Here is a 20322-nt window from a genome sequence, read left to right on the forward strand (position 1 = left end):
TCATAATTTATGTGTTTACTGCTAAAATACTGAATAAAATGCTTTTCAAACAAAGCCTGACTCACAGCCACTGAGTCCGTTTTTTCATTACGTAAAAAAGTGTCAAAATATCAACCTAACGTCTCATTTTGGTTTTAAGCAAACGTTTAAACGAAGCAATTCATAATTTTGACTTTTATCTCGCATTTTGTATTTTTTGAACAGTTATCGCGGCTTGATTTTAATTTATTTCCTTCTTATCTCGGGGGAAGGGGCTCTTTCATCGCGACCATTGAACGCATCAGGGATCTGGAGCAGAAGAGGACCGTGAAGGGCTCTTCGCTTGTGTTTGTGCGGGTCACGTGGTTAACGCGTCCGGGACTGGTTGAAACCGACGGAAAGCAGCCTCAGGTCGGTCGGTCGGTCGGTTAGTTATCTGACGGAGACAGACCTTCAGCCGCACAGTGAGACTTTCACACACCGAGCTCCAGACGTTCACTGCCGGTATGTCCACTTTCTGTGTGCTGAAGACTCGTTGCTTCCTCCGGCAGGTCTTCCCCGCCGCCATGCAGAGACACTACAGCCTGGATGTCTCCGCTCCGCTGCTGCGGACGCAGGGCTACGTAGACGGCCGCTGGATCTCCGCATCCTCGGTGTTCCCCGTTCTGGACCCGGCCACCGGGAAGGAGATAGCCCGGGTGTCGGACTGTGGGCCGGCTGAGGCCAAGCAGGCGGTGGACGCGGCGTATAAGGCGTTTTATTCCTGGAAGCAGTACACTGCTAAGGTACGTGTGCCGCGCTTGTTAACCGCACTTCATTGGAAAAACGTGTTAATTTAATATAAATGTGTACTTTCGACAGGAAAGGAACAAAAACACTTTATCACAGGGTTTTTTTATTAACCAGACTCCAATTCGGCTTTCGCACAATTTAGCGGACAGACAGCATTTAGACAAAAGCTCAAGTTTCACTTTAGGTTCCCGCTGCCTGCTGCCGACCCTCCGTGCGGGCGGAAGGTGGCTGCTGAACGTGAACTCCGACCAGTTAAAGTCTTTATTCAAGAAATCTGCACCACCTGGAGAGTGTTGGCTTGCAGTATTTGTCGAAGAGAGGAGAGGCTCTCCGCGGTCACAGAGACGTCCTGGCTAACGTCATTAATAACATTAATTCTGGGCCGTAAACTGGAGTTTTTTTAAACTGCGGAGTATTTGAATGGAGTTTGGCGTGAGGGCGCGCGCTCTCTCTGAGCGGCAGGTGCTTGACTGCAGCCAATGAACGAATCTGAAGTGCGATTTCCTGTCAGTGAAGGTGGTTTATGAGTGTTTGGACCCTGATTGATTGCCTGCAATTGATCGTATCAGACATTTATCAGTTAACACGACGCTGATTTTTAATAGTTAACAAACAACAAAATCCAAAGTCTGACAGCAGCAGAAGTACTCAGATGTTTTACTTCAGTAAAAGTACAAAAGTATTAGCATCAATATTTATTTAAGGCACCAGAAGTGGAAGTACTCAGTACTTTGCAGATGTCAGGATAATGTGTATTAGGTTGCTGGTTCATAAGTAGTGATTCTTTATGTGTAAGCATCATTTTAATGTGGCAGCTGGTAAATATGAGGCTGATTTCAGCTGATCACTGATCAGTTTACAGCAAATCATACACACATGTAATGGAGTACAATATTTCCTTCTGATAGTAAGATAATAAGGTAGCATAACATGGAAATACTCAAGGATGTGTACTTCCAAACTGTACGACAGTACTTGAGCAAATGTACTTAGTTACATTCCACCACTGAACAGCAGTGATGTGAGACGATGCTGCAGGATTCATCAGAGTGAACATCAGTGTGTGTGTGTGCAGGTGAGAACAGTGGCTGCAGGTGTGCAGGTGAAGTTTGAACTGTGAGCAGGCCGACCTGAAGGCTGCTGGTCAGTGATTTCAGTCCTTCCTGTCCAACAGTTATTAAACCTGATCAGAGTCTCTCAGGAGCACGAAGACAAAGTCCAACCTGTGTTTGGTTGGTAACACATGAAGTCCTTTGATGTGGCCTTCATCAGGATGCAGCACGTCATCGACGGCGTCTAACACGCTGCGATGGAGTTAGCTATAAAAAAAAAATTTTCTTAATGGAAACACAAAGAGGGAGTGGACAAGTCATGTCAATCAACTGAACTGACGCAGGTGAGCTGCCGTCAAGATGTAGAAACGTCTCAGAGATGAAACGGGAGGAAGCTGAGCCTCGTGTGTCTCTGTGACGTCTTCAGTTTTTAATACATTTGCAGAAAGAATCTAAACTCCTGTTTTACCTGATAAGGATCAGGACCCTCGTTGACTCTGATTCAGATCGATGTGATGAAACGTCCTTTATAAGAAGCTCTGTTCCCGCTCGTTTCCAGCAGCCTGATTTGACCCTGAACGAGTCGCTCGTTGCAGCTCAGTTTTTACACTTTGCACTCTGTGAAATATTAATTAGTTTCAGCAAGTAAGAACCAGACCGATCGACCTCGGTGTGCCTCACCGCCGTTCACACTTCAGCTGCTCTCACCTTCACTCTTTGAATAAAAACTGACCAGAAAGCAACGAACATGTGCAAAGACGCTAAAGGCTGTGATCTGATTGGTTCTCCCGCAGGAGAGGAGCGTCCTGTTGAGGAAGTGGTTCGACCTGCTGACACTGCACAAAGAAGACTTGGCCAAACTGATCACGTTCGAGAGCGTGAGTGATGATTTCATGACAGTTCATGTTGAGACAGGAAACAGGAAGAACTCTGTGTTGTGACACCTTCGTATGCTGCTGGTGTAAAGCAGCTGGAGGTGGTAGATATGTGTTATACAGATATATTCTTGTATGATAGAAGAGAAAAATGTTTATCTGTACTAGTTTGACCTCAATTAATCAATTAACTGAGCTGCACTGACATGAACTAACAGTAGCTCAGTTGTTAAACTCTTCACATGTTTTGTGTGTAAAAACCTTCATTCATAAAGTAAAGCTCACTGAAGCTGCCAGATACATGAAAAGTACCTCAGATTTGTACTGCAGTATTGCAGTATTCCATCATTCCTCCTCTGCCAGACTCAGTTTCTATAACCAGTCCACAGGAAACCAGTTTGCACTGGAACCCCCTGCTCATGAGGACCCGGTCCCAGTGGTTTGTCGTGATTGGCTGTCGTGTGTTGCAGGGTAAACCTCTGCGGGAGTCTCTCGGGGAGATCGCGTACTCCGCCTCCTTCCTGGAGTGGTTTTCAGAGGAGGCTCGGCGAGTGTACGGCGACATCGTCCCGTCGCCCGCCAAAGACCGAAAGATCCTGCTCCTCAAACAGCCTGTGGGCGTCGCCTCCATCATCACGCCGGTGAGCAGCCAATGAGAAGGCTTTTATGTGACCTTATTCGTAGTCGCGCTGCCAACGGCGGCGTCCAGCACTTCAGTTCAGACTGAAATCAAACTGTTGGAAATTTGACATTCATGGTCTTCAGAGGTTGCATCCTAATGAGTTTCATGATTGTCCTCCAGCGCCACCATGAGGTCAAAGTTGTGATTTCTCAGTGCTTTGATTTGTGATCAAATATCTGCAAAACTAATGCATGCTAACACGCTACCAACCAAGACGGTGAACATCATAGTGCCTGCTCAACACCAGCATGTTAGCATGCAGACTGTAGCATTTAGCTCAAAGCAGAACACTTCCGCTAACCTGGAGGGGGCGGGGTCTACGACCTGTACTGCAGCCTGCCACCAGGGGGCGATCGATGTGTGCAGTCTGTGGTGCTGCAGGTGTGATGATCAGCAGCTCACAGTGAGATTTTCACACCTGCTGCTGAAACGCAGGAAATGTACCAAAAACGCAGAGTGGGAGGAGCTAAAAGAGGCCGAAAGGCTCGTATGGCTGCAGAGATGGCGAACGTTTCGAACGTTTTCGTCGCTGCGAGCATCTCTTTCCACGCCTCAGGCACTCGTCTTCTTGTTAATGTCAAACCTGTTGATGTGTGAGTTTGTTGTGTTGTCCTCAGTGGAACTTCCCCAGCGCCATGATCACCAGGAAGGTGGGAGCCGCTCTGGCCGCCGGCTGCACGGTGGTGGTCAAACCCGCAGAGGACACGCCGCTGTCGGCGCTCGCCCTGGCTGAGGTCAGCACGCTCAACGTTCGCTTCCCGCCTTTTCTGCCGATGTCGCGTTTCACCCGAAGCCTCACCTGTTGATGTCTCACTTCGCAGCTGGCGGAGCAGGCCGGGATCCCGGCGGGGGTGTTTAACGTGGTTCCTTGCTCCAGAGAGAAGACCCCGTCGGTCGGGGAGGTCCTCTGCACCGACCCGCTGGTGGCCAAAATCTCCTTCACCGGCTCCACCGCCACGGGCAAGGTGAGATGCTGACAGTGCTGCCTGCAGCGCCCCCTGCTGGACGCTTACTGAACCGTGTGCGCAGTGATTGGTCGGTGAGTGTGGACGTTAGATTAGATTCATCATTGGATGAGCTGATTGGAAAACACCTTCACAGACTGACACATTCACTCAAGCACAGTTCAGAAGTACTTGTACTTGAGTATTTGCATTTTATGGGACTTTATACTCCATTACTTTGGAGAAAGTATTGTACTTTTTAGCTCACTAAATTTATTTTGACAACTTTAGTTACTAGTTAGCAGCAGACAGACCGATCCAGCTGGTAATAATACAGCTTTTATTCTTTTAAATATATTTTGATGCAATAACTGGAGTAAAATGCTTTAATACTCTGATACCAATACTAACTTGTATCAGAGTATTTCTACCCTGTGCTGAGGGATCTGAGCGTTTCCTCCTTGAATGATTCATGGCCTTCTGTTTCTCAGGTGCTGCTGAAAATGGCCGCCGACACTGTGAAGAAGGCGTCCATGGAGCTGGGCGGCCACGCCCCCTTCATCGTGTTCGACAGCGCTGACGTCGACAAGGCGGTGAGCGGCGCCATGGCCTCCAAGTTCAGGAACTCCGGACAGGTAGAGAGCGAACGACGCCCCCGGTGCTGTCAGTGTCGTTCATGTTTCTGCCGCCGTACATCGCTCTCCTCTTCCTCTTCCTGCAGACGTGCGTGTGCTCGAATCGCTTTCTGGTGCAGAGCGGCATCCACGATCGCTTCATGGAGAAACTGGGCCGAGCGATGGACGCCGAGCTGCGCGTGGGTCACGGCTCGGAGCCCGACACCACCCAGGGTCCGCTCATCAACAGCAGAGCCGCGGAGAAGGTGAGTGAGGCTGCAGCCGAAGGGCCGATATCCGTCCTGTAGCTGCGGGGTTCAACACCTGAGGCCTCTGTCTCCCAGGTGACCCACCAGATATCGGACGCCGTGTCCAAGGGAGCGAAGGTGTTGAAGGGCGGGAAGCGTCTGGACGGGTCCTTCGTGGAGCCCACGCTGCTGGCCGACGTCAGCACGGAGATGCTCTGCATGAAGGAGGAAACCTTCGGGCCGCTGCTGCCCGTCATCCGGTCTGTACTGCCCGGATCTGAAGCCTGTTAGCTGGGAAGCTGCTGTGTTGTGTTCAGGTGCTGAAGAGTCTGTTTGTGACTTCCAGGTTTAACACGGAGGAAGAGGCTCTGGCTATAGCGAACGCGTCTAACGTCGGGCTGGCAGGTGAGTCTGAACCTGACAGTGACGAGAAGGTCAGGTGATGCTGAAATAAGAAAGTGATAGGCAGAGCTGTTGAACCAAAGAAAGACCTGGAAACTGGTCTCGTTGAGCCAGGATGGGTCTTGAAATGTGGACTTGTTGAAGCTTTAAAAAGGTTTTTCTGTCTCAGGTTACTGCTACTCGCAGGATGTGAGTCAGATCTGGCGGGTGGCGGAGGCGCTGGAGGTGGGGATAGTTGGAGTCAACGAGGGTCTCCTGTCCACCCCGGAGGCCACGTTCGGCGGGGTCAAGCAGTCCGGTCTGGGCTGCGAAGGTTCCAAGTACGGCATCAAAGAGTATCTGGAGGTCAAGTACATGTGCTTCGGAGGCCTCAAACCCTGAACCGGACGGAGCGGCTCCAGCGGGACGACGCTCGTATAAATGCAGCGATCGGTGCAGGTGGTGAAATCTGTAGATTTCAGGTTTTAATCGATTAATTTTACCATAACACAAAATAACCCTTTTAAATTAGTTAGAGGCTGAAAACGTCTCTGAGCTGTTCACCTTCATCAACATCTTGTGCTCGTTAGCTCGACCGTGTCGTGTTTCTGTCGGTCACTGTGGTTCTTTCTCTGACCAATCAGTGCTCTGCGGTGTTAAACTCCACCTTTTCACATCGACTCAGCGGCAAAAAAAAAACAGGATTAAACTGAGGGCTTCTCCTCAACGTTTGTCAGATTAATTAAAATAATGCGGAACAAACAGAACAGCTTGGTGGAAACAGCAGCAGCTTTGTTGTTGTATTGTTGCTAAAGGCCTGTTAGCTCGTCAGCTAATATTAGCAAAATAACAATCTGACAAACAGGCTGTTCAGTCGTTTTCTGTACACAAACAAATCGAGTCACCTGGACAACAAACAGGTTAGTTTAATGCTTTATTGTCATGTTTCCAAACAATATATTTGTATTTTAACAGGAGAAAAAGATTTGAACACAAGCTGAGTCGGGCTAAATCGTCTCAGATTAACGTAGCTAAGTCCAGCAAAAACCAGGACAGCCGTGCTAACGTTAGCCTGAACTCTGAACGCGTCATCGGGACCGTCTGCCACACAGTGCGAGGTGTGACCAGCAGGTGGCGGCTCGTTAGCCAGCCAGGTTAACATTAGCTTATATTAGAGTAGATACACTCGGATTGATCCTCGTTAACGCTTGTGTCTGGTTGCACAAAGCAGAGAAACTGAGCAGGTTGACGTGCACATTATTTACAGGTCAGAAACTCGTAATTCCAACAACTCAGATATGACGTGAACGCAGCGTCATCTCTTACAAAGACTCTAACTGACCTTTTTATTTTCCCCCCGTGAGGAATCACACAGGTGAACACACAGGTGTCCAGCAGCACAAAGACTTTAAACAGAAAAGCAGCTGCAGAGAGATTAGCTGTGATAAAATCTATTCTATTTTAATTCTATTCTATTTCGTTGAATTTGTGTTAAATTAGTTTGTATTGAACATCCTGTTATCCTGCTGTCTGTTCATGTAAAAACTATTTTTAGGATTAAAATATTTATATATGCTGATACAAAGAAGGGAGAGTTCGAAATCATCTGAAGCATCACAGTTTCATTTTTTAATAATTTAAAGCATCATTGGATCATTTATACAAAACTCGACAGTGTACCTGGAGTTTCAATAACATGTCAGAACGACGTCACTCCAACAGAAATACGTGAATAAATGTTGAACACTCGGCCGGATTTTGAACATGTATGCATGCATCTAATTTTTTAGAAATAAATGTCAGCATATTTGTGTGTGGAGCTAAAAGAACAAACAGCATTAAAAGGTGTCTTTGATTATTGTAGTGCGGTCGCTGAATGAATGACTCGTTGTTGTGCAGGCGGACGTGGGTTTTAATGTGAAGCAGTTTGTTTCTGAAGTGCCATGTGACCGATTTCTGCTTCTAACAGTGTCAAACGACAGTGCTCGTTATTAAACCTCCAGTGGCTGACCGTCTCACCTGGCCGCAGTGATTCACAGGTGTCCTCTGTGACATCACTGTCAGGTGTGGTTACAGGTGAGCAGAGATTTCCGATCAGAGCTGAGACAAACCAACAAAGATGTGATTCGATGCGTCGCCACTGTGGTCGAGTACTGACTCTTTGTTCTTTCTAATGCTGAAACTGGTCTTAATTCTAAAGTTACAGTCATAGTTGATGTAAAAAATCTTAATTTTGTATTTCTGGCTGAAGATCTTCATGGAAAATTAAAGAGGAAATTGTAATTTTACATCTTGTTGTGAGTTTTTTTATGATGAATGCCTGCAGATGGATGTGAGGCTCAGTCGTCTCGACCGTCAGAAGGTGATTTTTGTTGTTGCTCCGGTTATTAAACAGCTTCATCAGTCAGCTTTCATCAGCTGATCTGTTAGGAAACGCTAAACGAGCACAGAGAATGAGCTCACGGCTTAAATCCGAGCATAGAAAACTTTCAGAAGCGTCTGATCTGCGTGTTGCATCACGTTAGACGATCCAAGAGTCTAACCAAGAAATCTAAGCTCTGCGGCTAAAACGCCTCCTTTTCACCTTTTCAGGTGAGTATCAGGAGATGGTGTTTGGTACTCAGTGTGCTAGGCTAGCAGCTTCCCCCCGCTTCCAGTCTTTGTGCTAAGCTAGGCTAAACACATTAGGTTTTTTTTTGTCTTTAACAGCTTCATTACAGGAACCTGTCCAACAGTCAGTTATCAGTTAGTTTCTGGGTTCAGTTCACTTACAGGAAGCTAGCTAGGCTAGCAGTTGCAGTCTTTGTGCTAGCTTTTAAGGCAAAAGACAACAGGTGAAAACACCTTTTCTTCATGCACTGCTCCATTTCTGACTTTCCAAAATACACATTGAGCTTTTCACTTTGGTTCAGATTTCTGTTCTGAAAATATGCAAATTAGTGCACATTTTATTTCTGTACAAGTTGTCGTAATTGTTTTAAAGGGACAGTTCACCCCAAATCAGAAATGCATATTTTCCTCTTCCCTGTAGTCTTTATCCATCCAGACTGTGGTGTGACTGTCTCACCTCACTGAGCAGCTTCATGCAGGAACGATTTTCTTTCTGCCGAACTACACCCACCAACCGTATCACTGCTACATGAGGAAGAGAGGCTGCAGAGTTTCTGGGGAAGTTTCATGATGAAACCTCGAGTCCAGTTAGCTTTGAGTTAGCTTCTAGGTCCATTCAGTCTGACTTGGACTGGTTGGTGACCAGCTCGTCGTCTAACAAGATGCAACATGTAGATCAGACAATTCAGGAGCTTTTTTTGAAGGTGCATTTTTCCTCTTTTGTTGGAGCTAGGCTAGCAGTTTCCAGTCTTTGTGCTAAGCTAGGCTAACCTCATCTGAGACTTCGCTGTACAAGACACGCAGAGATGAATCGATCTGGCTCTGGGGAAGACGATTTGACAAATGTCTGATTCTTCTTTAGTTTCAGTCCTGAATGTGCAGACACGCGTCATGTTTGCCCAAATTTGGATGTTTCAACCTATTTTATCCTGCGTGAGGAGTCACAGGTGTTTCCTGGCCGTAAGTCCTCAAGTCCTTCAAAGGCGTTTGGACCTGAAATGTGTCACTGGTTCATTTCACTGACCTCACAGCTCAGGATTTCTGGGTAATGAAGTCCTTTCGGAAGTTAAATATCCGGCCGCCACTGGGGGCCGCCGCGGTGCGAGCATCCCGGACGAGACGCGCCTCTGTCAGCCGAAGGCGTTTCCGTTGCGGGCGGCCTGGGCGCCGAGCCAGTTCCGGCTTCGGACGGGTCGGTCCCGGCTGAAGATGGTGTCCTGGTCGCTGTCCAGCTCGGACTCTGACATCATCAGGCTGGAGTTGTGCTCCGTGCTGCGATGTTTGATGCCTGCGGAGAGGAAACGTTCTGTATCAGCGACAAACCGACAACAGGAATCTGTCCTGGACAAACGTTTGACAGGCAGCAATTCACGTTCTGATCAGAACAAAGACTTGATGCTTCGTTCAGCCAACAGAAGAACTTTTTAATGATTTCTTTAGGAAAACTCACAGCTGCGGATATAACGAGCTGTTTATGTGACCAATAGAAGGGCAGCAGACATCACACTGAGTCACATGACTATTCTGTCCAATTAAACCGAAAGACAGGAAGTACAGCTGACTGTGACTGTAGATGCAAAGAACATTTCTTCACATTTTCCTGCTGTTATTGGATGAGACAGCTGCACCCGCCGCAGCCGTTCATTCATCCAACAGGCTGAACGCAGGATTACACAAAATGATCAATACTGTCTTTACCTACTTCATCGTACATCGATATGATAAAACTGGTCTGACTGTGCAGACAGATCCTGGACTGAAGTGACTCACTGAATTTGGGTCTAAGCTCCACCCGCTCCTGCTCGTCCATGTTGTCCAGGATGGTGTATTTGGTTTTCCTCCTCAGCTTGGTCTGTCTCCTCCTAAACACAGTCAAACAGGGTGTTCAGGTGCAGTAACACTGCAGCGTCACCACACTTTAAAGGATAACTTTGTTTTTTTACAACCTGGACCTTATTTGTAGCATTAAATACGACCATTTCCTCCCCCAGACAACTTTGGTGGCATTTGGAGTCGTTTTGAAGAAATTAGCCCCAGAGAAGCGGCGCGTATATCCGTATAATGCGAGTACTCGGGGCATCCATGCAGCCTCTATATAACGCATAATCTGCAGAAACTCGTTCATATTCCAATATTTAGTTATGATATGCTGGTGCTATTCCCCTCTGAGCCAGCGGTCGGCTAGTTTAGCTGTAGCTTGGCACAGCTATGGTTCGTTATTGGTTGGTATGGTTCGGTATCGCCGCAGAGTCAGCCGTGTTGTGGCCGGCTGCTCGCAGCGTGCGGCGTTCGGTAATGACATCATCCACGTCAGAGGTAGTTGTCTAGAGACGCCGGATGTTGATAACATGCCACCACGGGCTCAGAGGGGAATAGCACCAGCATATCAGAACTAAATATTGGAATATGAACGAGTTTCTGCAGATTATGTGTTATATAGAGGCTGCGCATGGATGCCCCGAGTACTCGCATTATACGGATATACGCGCCGCTCCTCTGGGGCTAATTTCTTCAAAACGACTCCAAATGCCACCAAAGTTGTCTGGGTGAGTAAATGGTCGTATTTAATGCTACAAATAAGGTCCAGGTTGTAAAAAACCAAAGTTATCCTTTAACGTCTGGGGTCAGTGCATCGTCGGGGTTCACCTCCTGCAGCAGCAGATGAAGGTCCAACTGACGGACAGGATGAAGACCATGAGCAGGAAGCTGGTCAGGATGACGTACAGCACCCTCCACTCTGACAGGAAGACCACAGTGAAAGTCAGGAAGTTGTTACCTCGGCTCAAGGCGCTTCAAGTTAAACTGTCTTACACTGATTCCAGCTTTATTTTGTCCAGTGGCACCGGTAATAAGTTGTGATTACCGCAGTTGCTCTCTCCGTCACCAAGGTAACGACGAATCAGGTTCTCCGTCCAGAAGGGGTCACACGTGCACACCTTGGTGATTGGATCACACTGGCCACGCCCCGAACAGCGAAGCAGGCACACTGAAAGGAAACAGACAAAAAAAAAAGAGACTGAACTGTGTCTGCACCTGGACGCTGCAGGGAGCATTGTTAGCATTACTGTTAGCTTAGCGGATATCTGCCTCTCAGGTCTTCACATTCAGAAGGAAAAACTGTTTCAAAAGATTTAAGATCTTGTGTGGAGAAAAGGGAAACTTTATTTTTTATTGGTGTTTTGCCCCTCAGAGATAAACTGGTTTGATTTGGTCTGAAGACTCCCACAGCACCGAGACAGCTCTCATCAGAGTCACCAATGACCTCCTGATGACCTCTGACTCCGGCTCCACTTCCCTCTTCATCCTTCTCGACCTCTCTGCTGAATTTGATACTGTTGATCACCACTTCCTCCTTCACCGCCTCCAACACAACATTGGTATCTCTGGCACCGCCCTTCAATGGTTTCACTCTTATCTCAAGGAAGGACCAAGTTCGTAGCCCTGGGGGATGCTAAATCCCGCCCCCACATTGTTGTCTGTGGGGTCCCCCAGGGCTCCATGCTTGGTCCAACCCTCTTCACCATCTACATGCTCCCCCTTGGTCGTGTCATCAGCAGGCATGGAATACAATTCCATTGCTATGCTGACGACACACAACTCTACCTCAACGTCACCCGCTCCTCCACTCCCTCCTCCTCTGTCACCCAACTGGACTCCTGCCTTGAGGAGATAAAGGCTTGGATGAGTGAAAACTTCTTACAGCTGAACGGCTCCAAAACGGAAGCCATTCATATCGGCACCCCTCACTAGCTCCGTTCTTCCCACATTTCCTCCCTCTCTTTTCTCGGCCACAACTTTTCCCTCTCTCCTTCCGTGACTAATTTGGGAGTAGCTTTGTAGCACCTACCTAACCAAACTCCTCAACCCACATACCTCAGCCAGAACCCGGTCAGGCCAACTGCACCGTCTGCGCCCGCCCAGGACTCGGCTCAAGACCATGGGCGACAGGGCCTTCGAGGCTGGAACGCCCTCCCCGACCACGTCAGGGCTCCACAGTCGGTGGATGCTTTTAAAAAAGAAAGCTTATCCTGACTGATCATATCTGATTTTATCTGCTGACTGCTTTTTTGCTTTTTATTGTTGTTTTGCTGTGTTGCTTATCTTTACTGTTATTGTTGCTTTTTTTTTTTACTGTTAATGTTGCTTTTTTTGTTACTGTTGCCTGGACTGTGCACTTTGAGATTTGTGTTCAAATGTAAAGTGCGTTATAAATAAAATCCATTATTATTATTAAGGCTTTGAGGGAGTTTGATTAAAGGTGTTCAGTGTATTTGTTGGTCAAATGGAAGCTGGTGGACATGTTTGATGTCCAGGTCGAAACATGTCGTCTTCACTCGGAGTCTATTTGAGGAGCGATCGAGAGCTTCATCATATGGAAACAACGCGTGTTTGTGCGAACACGCAGCTCATCGGTGAAATCTGTTTCCACTCACAGACGGTGTCGACTCTCAGGACTCTGAACAGCAGGTAGTCGCTCTTCTCTCTGAGCAGCTGGTTTCTCAGCAGACCCACCAGCCCGGAGCCAGAGATCGGTCCTGAGGGGCCCCGCACTGAGAACCGCAACAGCGTGCTGCACACACACGCACGCACACACACACAGAAACTATTCATGATTCTACATCTGAAGCTTTTCTTGATGGAACAATGTATTTCCTGTCTTAAAAACAGATTTCTCTGATCGTTTCTCTTTGGGTTAAGAACCTGGTACCTGAGGTGCGAGTGTCCCTGCAGCGCTCGGACCTGGACGTCGCTGTCCAGGACGTGGAGCAGAGCGGCCAGTTGTCGGACGACCGTGTCCCTCTGAGCCACGCTGACCTGAGACACCGACACCAGCATCTCCAGCTCCACCTCCTCCCCACCGCCAGGCTCTACGGAGACACGGCGGGGACAAACGTCAGCGCACTCACGTGAACCCTCCTGCTGGGAACGACCTTTGTCACGTCAGTTTCATTTCGGCTCACAGTTTCTCTTCTCGTCCCACCTGGTCGGACCTCCACGGTGGCCGTGGCGGCGCTGGAGCGCCCCTGAGCGTCGGTCACCCTCAGCTGGAACAGGTAGGTGCCCTCCACCAGGTTGGTCAGGTACAGCGAGGCCTGAGTCTCTGAGCTGTACAGCACGTCCTGCAAACAGGCGGATCAAATTAAATATTAGTGTTTCCTCTCACAGCATTTTCTTTGCTTTACAAGGATTTAATTAAATCTAATTAGATCTCTTCTACTTAAAAATTTAATCCAATGTGATGCCGTTTTTTGTAGCTCATTATTCCAAGATGAGCACTGAACCATCATAACGGCGGTTTGTTGTTTCCAGATGATCCAGATCATTGATTTACATCATGAAAACTACTAAAAATAAACAAGCATAGCATCTAATCTAATTAGATTGTATCTAATTTGAAATAATCTAAATCTAATCCTAATCTAATCTCATTCTAATATCATCAGCTCCATTTAAACTCTGATCTTAATTCTACCTCGGTGTAATCTCATGTAATCTGATCTAAACTGATCTACCCTGATTTGATTCTGATGTGATCTGGGTTTGACGTCAGGTTCTGGACTGACCCCGGCAGCAGGACTCTGGCTGTCTCTGACCCACAGGTAGTGGACCTGTGTCTGGTCCCCGTCGGTCACGGAGCCTCGGAGGACCAGAGAGTTGTTGGGCAGAGTGAGGGTGTGGCTGCCGCTGGCGTGAGCGATGGGAGGAAGACTCCTGGCTGTGGGAGGAAGGAGGACAGGAAGTCAGATTCTAGAGTAAAATGGTGACTCGAGTTTAGTTCTGGATCAGAGTTCACGTGAACTTAAACCCCCTCACCTTCCTGGACCCTGACAGTCAGTGAAGCGCTGTCTGTCGCCCCCTGCTGGTCACAGACGGTCAGTCTGAAGGTGTAGCGTCCCACCCGCAGGCCCGTCGCCGTGGCTACTGCCTGGTTGACTCCCTCCAGCTTTAATCCCGGGGGGCCACTGGTGAAAAGCACAGGTGAGTCTGTACTGTGAGGATCTGAGGAGGTTCATCGTTAATCATCCTCATTAAGACATGGAGGCAAACATGAACAAACCGAACCGACCTGACGGCGTCCCAGTGGTAGCTGACCACGCCGCGGTCGTCGGTGCTTCCGCTGCCATCGAGCGACAAGCTGCTCACTGGGAGAAACAACTTCCTGTCAGGACCCACGATGGCCACGGGGCCACGGTTTGACCCCCCGACCTCTGACACTGGACAAACAGGGGGGGGGGGGGGGGGGGGGGGGGAGTTTGTCAGGTAACGGGCAATAAGATAAACACTGTCACTTAGGGAGAAGCAATGCAACAGATGTTCTTTATGTGCAGCCTCCACCCCAGTTAGACTTAAATTCAGTGTAAACCCCCCCCCCCCGCCCGATGTAACTGTCTTCCTTCAGCTCAGCTAAAAGCTTTGAGGAGCTGCTCAGTTTAACTGGATCGAACAAATGAAATTCATTTTTCTTCACTTTAAACAGTCCAAAAAATAAAAAAATGGTTCAAGGGAGATAAATGAACACAGAAGTGAGAGTGAGGCTGCAGGTTTTCTGCACGTCCACTGGTGCGTTCATGCGAACTTTTCTCTGGATGCTTTAATTTTATCATTTCATCAGATTCTTTCTTGGAGCTGAATCTCTCAGAGGAGAAACGAAGCCATCGTGAACCTGTGGAGGTGAGGAGATAAACACAAACGCTGTGCAGAGAGAAAGAACATCAACAGGAAGTCAAACGTGAGAATCCGCCTGTATATTTATGAGTCAGCAGCAGCAGCAGCGGAGGGGTTCGTTGCAGGTGTAACTATCACGTGCATCATACAGCTCATTCTGCGTCACGTTATTTCCACCATGTTTTTATCTAATGTCTCGAACGTGACTCTTTGTCTCTCAGTGGTGACTAAACATTAATACGTCTGTGCATGTTTTCATGTATTCAGATATTCACCGGACTCTGCAGCAGTCGTAGTGGAGGGCACCATCGTGGTCGGAGGGTTGGTGCTGGGGGTCGAGGCGGCGGCGGAGGGGTCAGAGGTCACAGCTCCGGTCGGGGGGTGGGTGGTGGTCAGCGGAGCTCCGGCTGCTGATGACTGAAACGCCTTCAACACGTCTGTGAAGTGTCGAGACAGCAGAAATAATGTCCTTATTTCTGTGATATTTAACTTTTATTACTTGAATGTTTCACATCTGTGTGGCGCCGCCTGCTCTTCTACTAACGTTTCACTCACACATTTCATCAACCTGCTTCCTGACTCGAAGGGCAACAAAGACACACAACAATCAGATTAAAGAAGAGTCAAATTAAGGCTGAAATCAAGTTCAAGAAATCAAGATCAAAAGTTCAATATCGAAACCGCAATTCTGACGAAGGTCAAATGCGTCACAACGTACATTATTATACATGATCATAAACGAAGCATCGTGGTGCCAACACGAACAACAAAACAACAAAAATCATCATCATCATTTTCACATTTGTGTCAGTGAAAATGAAATGAAAAATTCAAACTCACAACTGCAACATCTGTCAGAATAATTACAATGTGATTGATTTTATCGTTCAGCCTTCAATAAAATGATACTAAAGAAAACAAAATGAAATGATGAAATTAAATACTACTGATAATAAAGACTTATTATTGATCGCGTTTTGATCAAAAGACTAAATTATGCTCACTCAGACTCCATTTACACCTGGTGCTGACATGCAAACTGTTTCCAGATACATAATCTGGATTAGGATGTGATGGGATCTGTCTGACCACATCTGGAGGAAGTCTGGAAACACAATCTGTCCAATGAGCTGGCATCCATACACAACAGCACTGACACAGAAATGAGAAATATACAGCAGCAGGTAGTAAAAGGCTGAAAGGTTCAGAGACACGAACAACGTATAATCAGTAATTATAGTAATTATAAGTTTGTTCTGTGCAATGAAAGAGACAAAAGATGAGTTATTCAACAGAACAGAGTGGAAAATGAATGAAAAACAGCGGGAAGTGTTCAGTACCAGTGGTTTCAGGAGAGACTGAAGCATCAAGCTTAACTGTCGGCAACGTCCCCTCTACAGGGTTTCCAAGGGACAGCATCAGGGGTCGACCTGCAGGTGAAGGAATGAAGATGCATATGTTTTATTTCAAGACTCGAGATTCAAGATGGTCTTTATTGTCACTGAGCATAACATCTCGATGGAATTTGCATCTTCATTCGCTGTGACTCAAATGTTTCTGGAAGAATTTCAGCTTGAAGCTTAAGATAAATAATAATTATTTCATTTCATTTTTTCTGAATTTTTGTTGCGGTTGATTTCAGATGTGTAGAATTTGTGTGATGAAATCATCTTTCCAAGTATTCAGAGGTCAAGAGCTTTTATTTCAAGAAAAAATAAAACAACTGTGACGCCGTCTGTATTGTTTTAGGTTCATTCACCTTTTCTATGTGACCAGTTGGGGGCGCTACAGTCAGTCATTTAGAACTCTCACTCATTGGTAGCTTCACATTCATAAAAACATGACATACCGTCAGGTGTACCTGGCTGTGTGGACGTGCTGATGGGCCCGTGGGGTGTGGCAGCGGTGGGGAGTGATGTCCTTATTTGGTCGTGTTGGGTGGAGTCAGCTGTTAACGGTGTCAGTGATGGTGAATCGGTGCTGCTTTCTGTTTTATTCTGTAAATAAAGAGAAAAAAGGCAGCTCATTAACAGAGGGGGGCACTTTAGCTGTTATTTCTCTCTCTTCATGTCTGCGTCTACTTCTTGCTGAACGAACAGTCGGTGTAGCTTCCTGACCAGCTACAGGCAGCACCGAGTGGAAGGATACGCTGTAGTTCGTCAAGAAATAGTTCCAGCACATAACACCCCCTGAAGTCACAAACTGCAGTTTTCAAATCTCTTTTTGTACAGATTAAACAAAGAAGGACCAAACTGTTAAATTATGAGCTTTACAGGTGTTGCCAGGTGTATTTTTGAACTTTGGACAGAGCCAAGGAAAGCCGTTTCCCCCTGCTTCCCTGCGTCTTTATGCTAAGCTAGGCTAACCACAGCCAGACATGAGACTGACATGAGTATTTCTTCAAAATAAAAGCAGTATTGATGCACAGATTTAAGGATTTGATCTCGGGCCTCTTGTTTCTGTCGTTAGTGTCACATGATCACATCACATGATCTCAGGTAGCTGCAGTGTGAACTGAGCCTCATTAACTCACTGTTTCCTCTGAGGCAGCAGGGTCTGCTGGGCTCCTGGTTTTGTCCTCATCTCCCTGACTGCTGTTCCCCCCAGAGAAGGCTCCATTCTGGACCACGCTGCTTTCAGTCAGCCCCCTCTCTGGGCCATCCTCTGCCTCTGATTGGTTGAACCCGTCTCCTCCTTTCAAGGACGGCTGATCGGTGATCATCTCCGCTTCTGAGCCAGGCCCCCCCATCTCCTGACTTCCCTCTGAATACTCCACATCCAGAATGCGGGGGTCAGAAAAGTCCTGCCGGGGCCTGTCAAACAGGGCGAGGTCCTTCAGGGCCTCCAGGTCCCCGGGGGCCTCAGAGGACCGCGAGAGGGGCCTCCAGCGGCTGCTGTATGGCTCCCCTCTCACCAAAGACTGCAGCACCAGCGTCTGCGGCGACTCTCTCTGGAGGAAGGCGAGGACGGAGTCGGCCCCGGGGCTCTCTCTGGGCTGGCAGTTCTCCTTCTGCTGGCAGTTCAGGATGTAGCAGCGGCCCTCGAACAGCCAGGCCAGGTCGTAACCCGGCAGGTTGCAGCACGCCGCCATGCACTGCGGCAGAGACGCCACGTCAGGTACCCACAGGATACCGCTGCTTTTCACTGCCGGAGACACCACGGCCTCTGAGAAGGTCGCCTCCTGCCAGCACTGAGACGCCACTACAGCTGCAACACAAACCCATACGCTGGTTTATTCTAGTGACCATTTTATTCTGTTTAAGGTTATTTTTGTGGAGTTTTTCCTCCCCTTCATGGAGGGTCTGAAGATTACAGCTGTTGGATGTTGCAGAGATTGTAAAATACCTGAGGAAGAATTCAGATTTATTATTTCGGGCTGTGAATACAATAGTATAAAAAACCCAAACAAATTCTCTAATTCATTTAGTCTAGCTTAGTGACGGCAGATGAAGCCTATTTGTAAAAAGATTTGAAGGTTCTGGTTTCAAATTCAGAGAACACAGTGACACCTGGTGGCAGCTTGACACATCACCACACCTAACTGATGCTAACAGTTTTGAGTCTCAGGTGTGCGTGTTCTTAAATTTGTATACTTTTGAATGAAGATTTGAATTAAGTATGAATGTTACTGTGCAAAATGTCACAGAAAAATAATTGTGTGTTGTTTATAAAGCCCAGATATAAAATATTGTTTCTAACACATGTGAGTTATTCTCTCTTCTGTGTCACCTCATAGTTTAGCTGTAAAACTTTCCAAACTGTAAACTGAATGAAGCTTTCTGAAGCACCAGTGACATCATCAGTCACATGATATGATTAAATAGACGGTGGTCTTTACACGAGTGAAAGCTTTGGAGCATCCCTAGTCTGCTCCTGCATGTAAACAACAGTATTACAAAATATCAAAGATACAATTCTATTGACATTGTAATTAATAAAAATAAAAGCACGTTGCACCTTCGACACTGTGGAGCAGCAGCAGGAAGGTTTTCTCCCACATGGTCACTCAGTCTGAGAATCTGCAGCCTGAAACAAACAGCACAGATTCAGACAAGCCGACTGGAAACAGGACTCGAACAGGGAAACCCAGAGAGTCACACCACAAGATACCAGTCACTGTTCAGAGTCCTTCCTGTCCAGTGAAAAGCTCGTATCTCCAGATGTGTTGAATGTTTGTGATAAACTGAAGGATGAAGTTTTCCTTCACGTCTTCTTCAGCTAAATAAACTGTTTAAAAAGCCTCTTGGATCAGCTGAAAATGCATCGTCACAGAGCTGAAAACAGGCTGTTTTTCTGAGATACGAGGTTCTCGCAGGACAAACATATGATGATCTTCTAGAATATGATGCATCGCTGCAGATTAAACCAGCCAACAGGATATAAAGTAGTTCAAATGAGCTCAACCTGAAACATCCACATTAATGCAGCAGGAATATTAATCCACAAACATCAGAGATGACAAGAAACACTGACAGGAACATTTACTGATACAGCAGTACTTTTACTTTAAGACCTTTGCACACTCAGTAAGCACTGAGTTTTGAATGCAAGATTTTTACTTGCTGTGGATTTTCACAGTGTGATATTAGTACTTTTACTTAAGTTAAAGATCTGAAGTCTCCTTCCACCACTGATAGACTACATAGAGTGAGGGACATTTGGAGCACAGCAGGTATTGTGTGTGTTTTGGTTCCTGGACAGTTTCAGCACCACGCTGCCGGACAGCGCCCCCAGAGCCCCGCCCAGCAGCACAGAGCACGCTGCTCGCTGACAAAAATCAACCCACCTTCATCCTTTAAGGTTAATGTAACAAATCTGATTTATTACATTAACCGCAGATAAGACAAATGAAATTCATTTCTTTAAGCGGACACACCGGATGGCCGTCGTTGCAGCTCGTGTTTGTCCAAATGATGCGCAGGTTTCACTCCTAAAAACACCGTCATTCAAAATCGCGTTCGAAATTGTATCAATTGAGTGTCCTCGCTTATGGACACCTACATACAATTAATAACATACTACTTAAAACAGTTCCTGTATCTATTAACATCACTTTCAAATTCGGCATCAATCTATTACACGAAATAGCACGTCTTCCACTAAAACTTCAACTTCTAGTAGGCCTGTTCTCGATGCCCCTCCGACAAACGTCAGCAGTGTGAGATGGTTTTAAACTTGGGATTTTGTTGACATCAGGTCCAGACGGGACAGTGAGACATTTAACAATACACAGCCCCAAAAAGCATGCCACTAATGGATGACAGAGAACTTCTTTTTAATGATTTCTGTGTTCCAGATCTTCATTTGTCAGAAAACGTAATATTACAGAATTTCTAAACGGAGTCTGGCGTAAATGACGTAGGCTAGCCACTGATGACAATCTGAGCTAATGTCTGTCAACAAACAACGAAATATTCATGAATCTTCTTCCATCGTGAGGTCAAAAAGCGACTAAAACAAATTCAATCATCCCTCGTGT

At 46.9% G+C, this 20322-nt stretch overlaps 2 protein-coding genes across 2 annotated transcripts; one reads left to right on the top strand and one right to left on the bottom strand.

Annotated features, from left to right (window-relative positions):
• The first annotated feature begins 197 nt into the window (after positions 1 to 197).
• On the top strand, positions 198 to 7855 carry aldh5a1 (aldehyde dehydrogenase 5 family, member A1 (succinate-semialdehyde dehydrogenase)). Its single transcript, XM_041943390.1, has 10 exons — positions 198 to 764; positions 2618 to 2701; positions 3169 to 3339; positions 3998 to 4114; positions 4202 to 4345; positions 4816 to 4959; positions 5046 to 5204; positions 5283 to 5446; positions 5533 to 5591; positions 5758 to 7855. Exons 1-10 carry the CDS (start codon positions 486 to 488, stop codon positions 5967 to 5969), a joined length of 1533 nt encoding a protein of 510 aa, XP_041799324.1. The 5' UTR covers positions 198 to 485; the 3' UTR covers positions 5970 to 7855.
• An 815-nt stretch (positions 7856 to 8670) lies between these two features.
• kiaa0319 (KIAA0319 ortholog) lies at positions 8671 to 18843 on the bottom strand. The gene is made up of 15 exons (XM_041943187.1): positions 18801 to 18843; positions 17377 to 18050; positions 16705 to 16840; positions 16184 to 16273; positions 15128 to 15280; positions 14245 to 14425; positions 13992 to 14140; positions 13742 to 13893; positions 13159 to 13297; positions 12886 to 13045; positions 12611 to 12747; positions 11041 to 11163; positions 10824 to 10914; positions 9948 to 10039; positions 8671 to 9465 (listed from the first exon to the last, which is right to left on the bottom strand). Exons 1-15 carry the CDS (start codon positions 18841 to 18843, stop codon positions 9308 to 9310), a joined length of 2478 nt encoding a protein of 825 aa, XP_041799121.1. The 3' UTR covers positions 8671 to 9307.
• Between the last annotated feature and the right edge of the window lie 1479 nt (positions 18844 to 20322).

The sequence above is a fragment of the Chelmon rostratus genome, chromosome 8 (genome assembly GCF_017976325.1).
Source record: "Chelmon rostratus isolate fCheRos1 chromosome 8, fCheRos1.pri, whole genome shotgun sequence".
Taxonomy (NCBI): domain Eukaryota; kingdom Metazoa; phylum Chordata; class Actinopteri; order Chaetodontiformes; family Chaetodontidae; genus Chelmon; species Chelmon rostratus.

Coding starts and splice junctions, on each gene's coding strand:
- kiaa0319 (XM_041943187.1), bottom strand. CDS start 18,843: ATGTGGGAGAAAACCTTCCTGCTGCTGCTCCACAGTGTCGAAG. Junction 13,894..13,991: donor GACTGTCAGGGTCCAGGAAG/GTGAGGGGGTTT, acceptor TTCCTCCCACAG/CCAGGAGTCTTCCTCCCATC. Junction 9,466..9,947: donor GGAGCTTAGACCCAAATTCA/GTGAGTCACTTC, acceptor TCCTCTCCGCAG/GCATCAAACATCGCAGCACG.
- aldh5a1 (XM_041943390.1), top strand. CDS start 486: ATGTCCACTTTCTGTGTGCTGAAGACTCGTTGCTTCCTCCGGCAGGTC. Junction 765..2,617: donor GGAAGCAGTACACTGCTAAG/GTACGTGTGCCG, acceptor GTTCTCCCGCAG/GAGAGGAGCGTCCTGTTGAG. Junction 5,592..5,757: donor GTCTAACGTCGGGCTGGCAG/GTGAGTCTGAAC, acceptor TTTCTGTCTCAG/GTTACTGCTACTCGCAGGAT.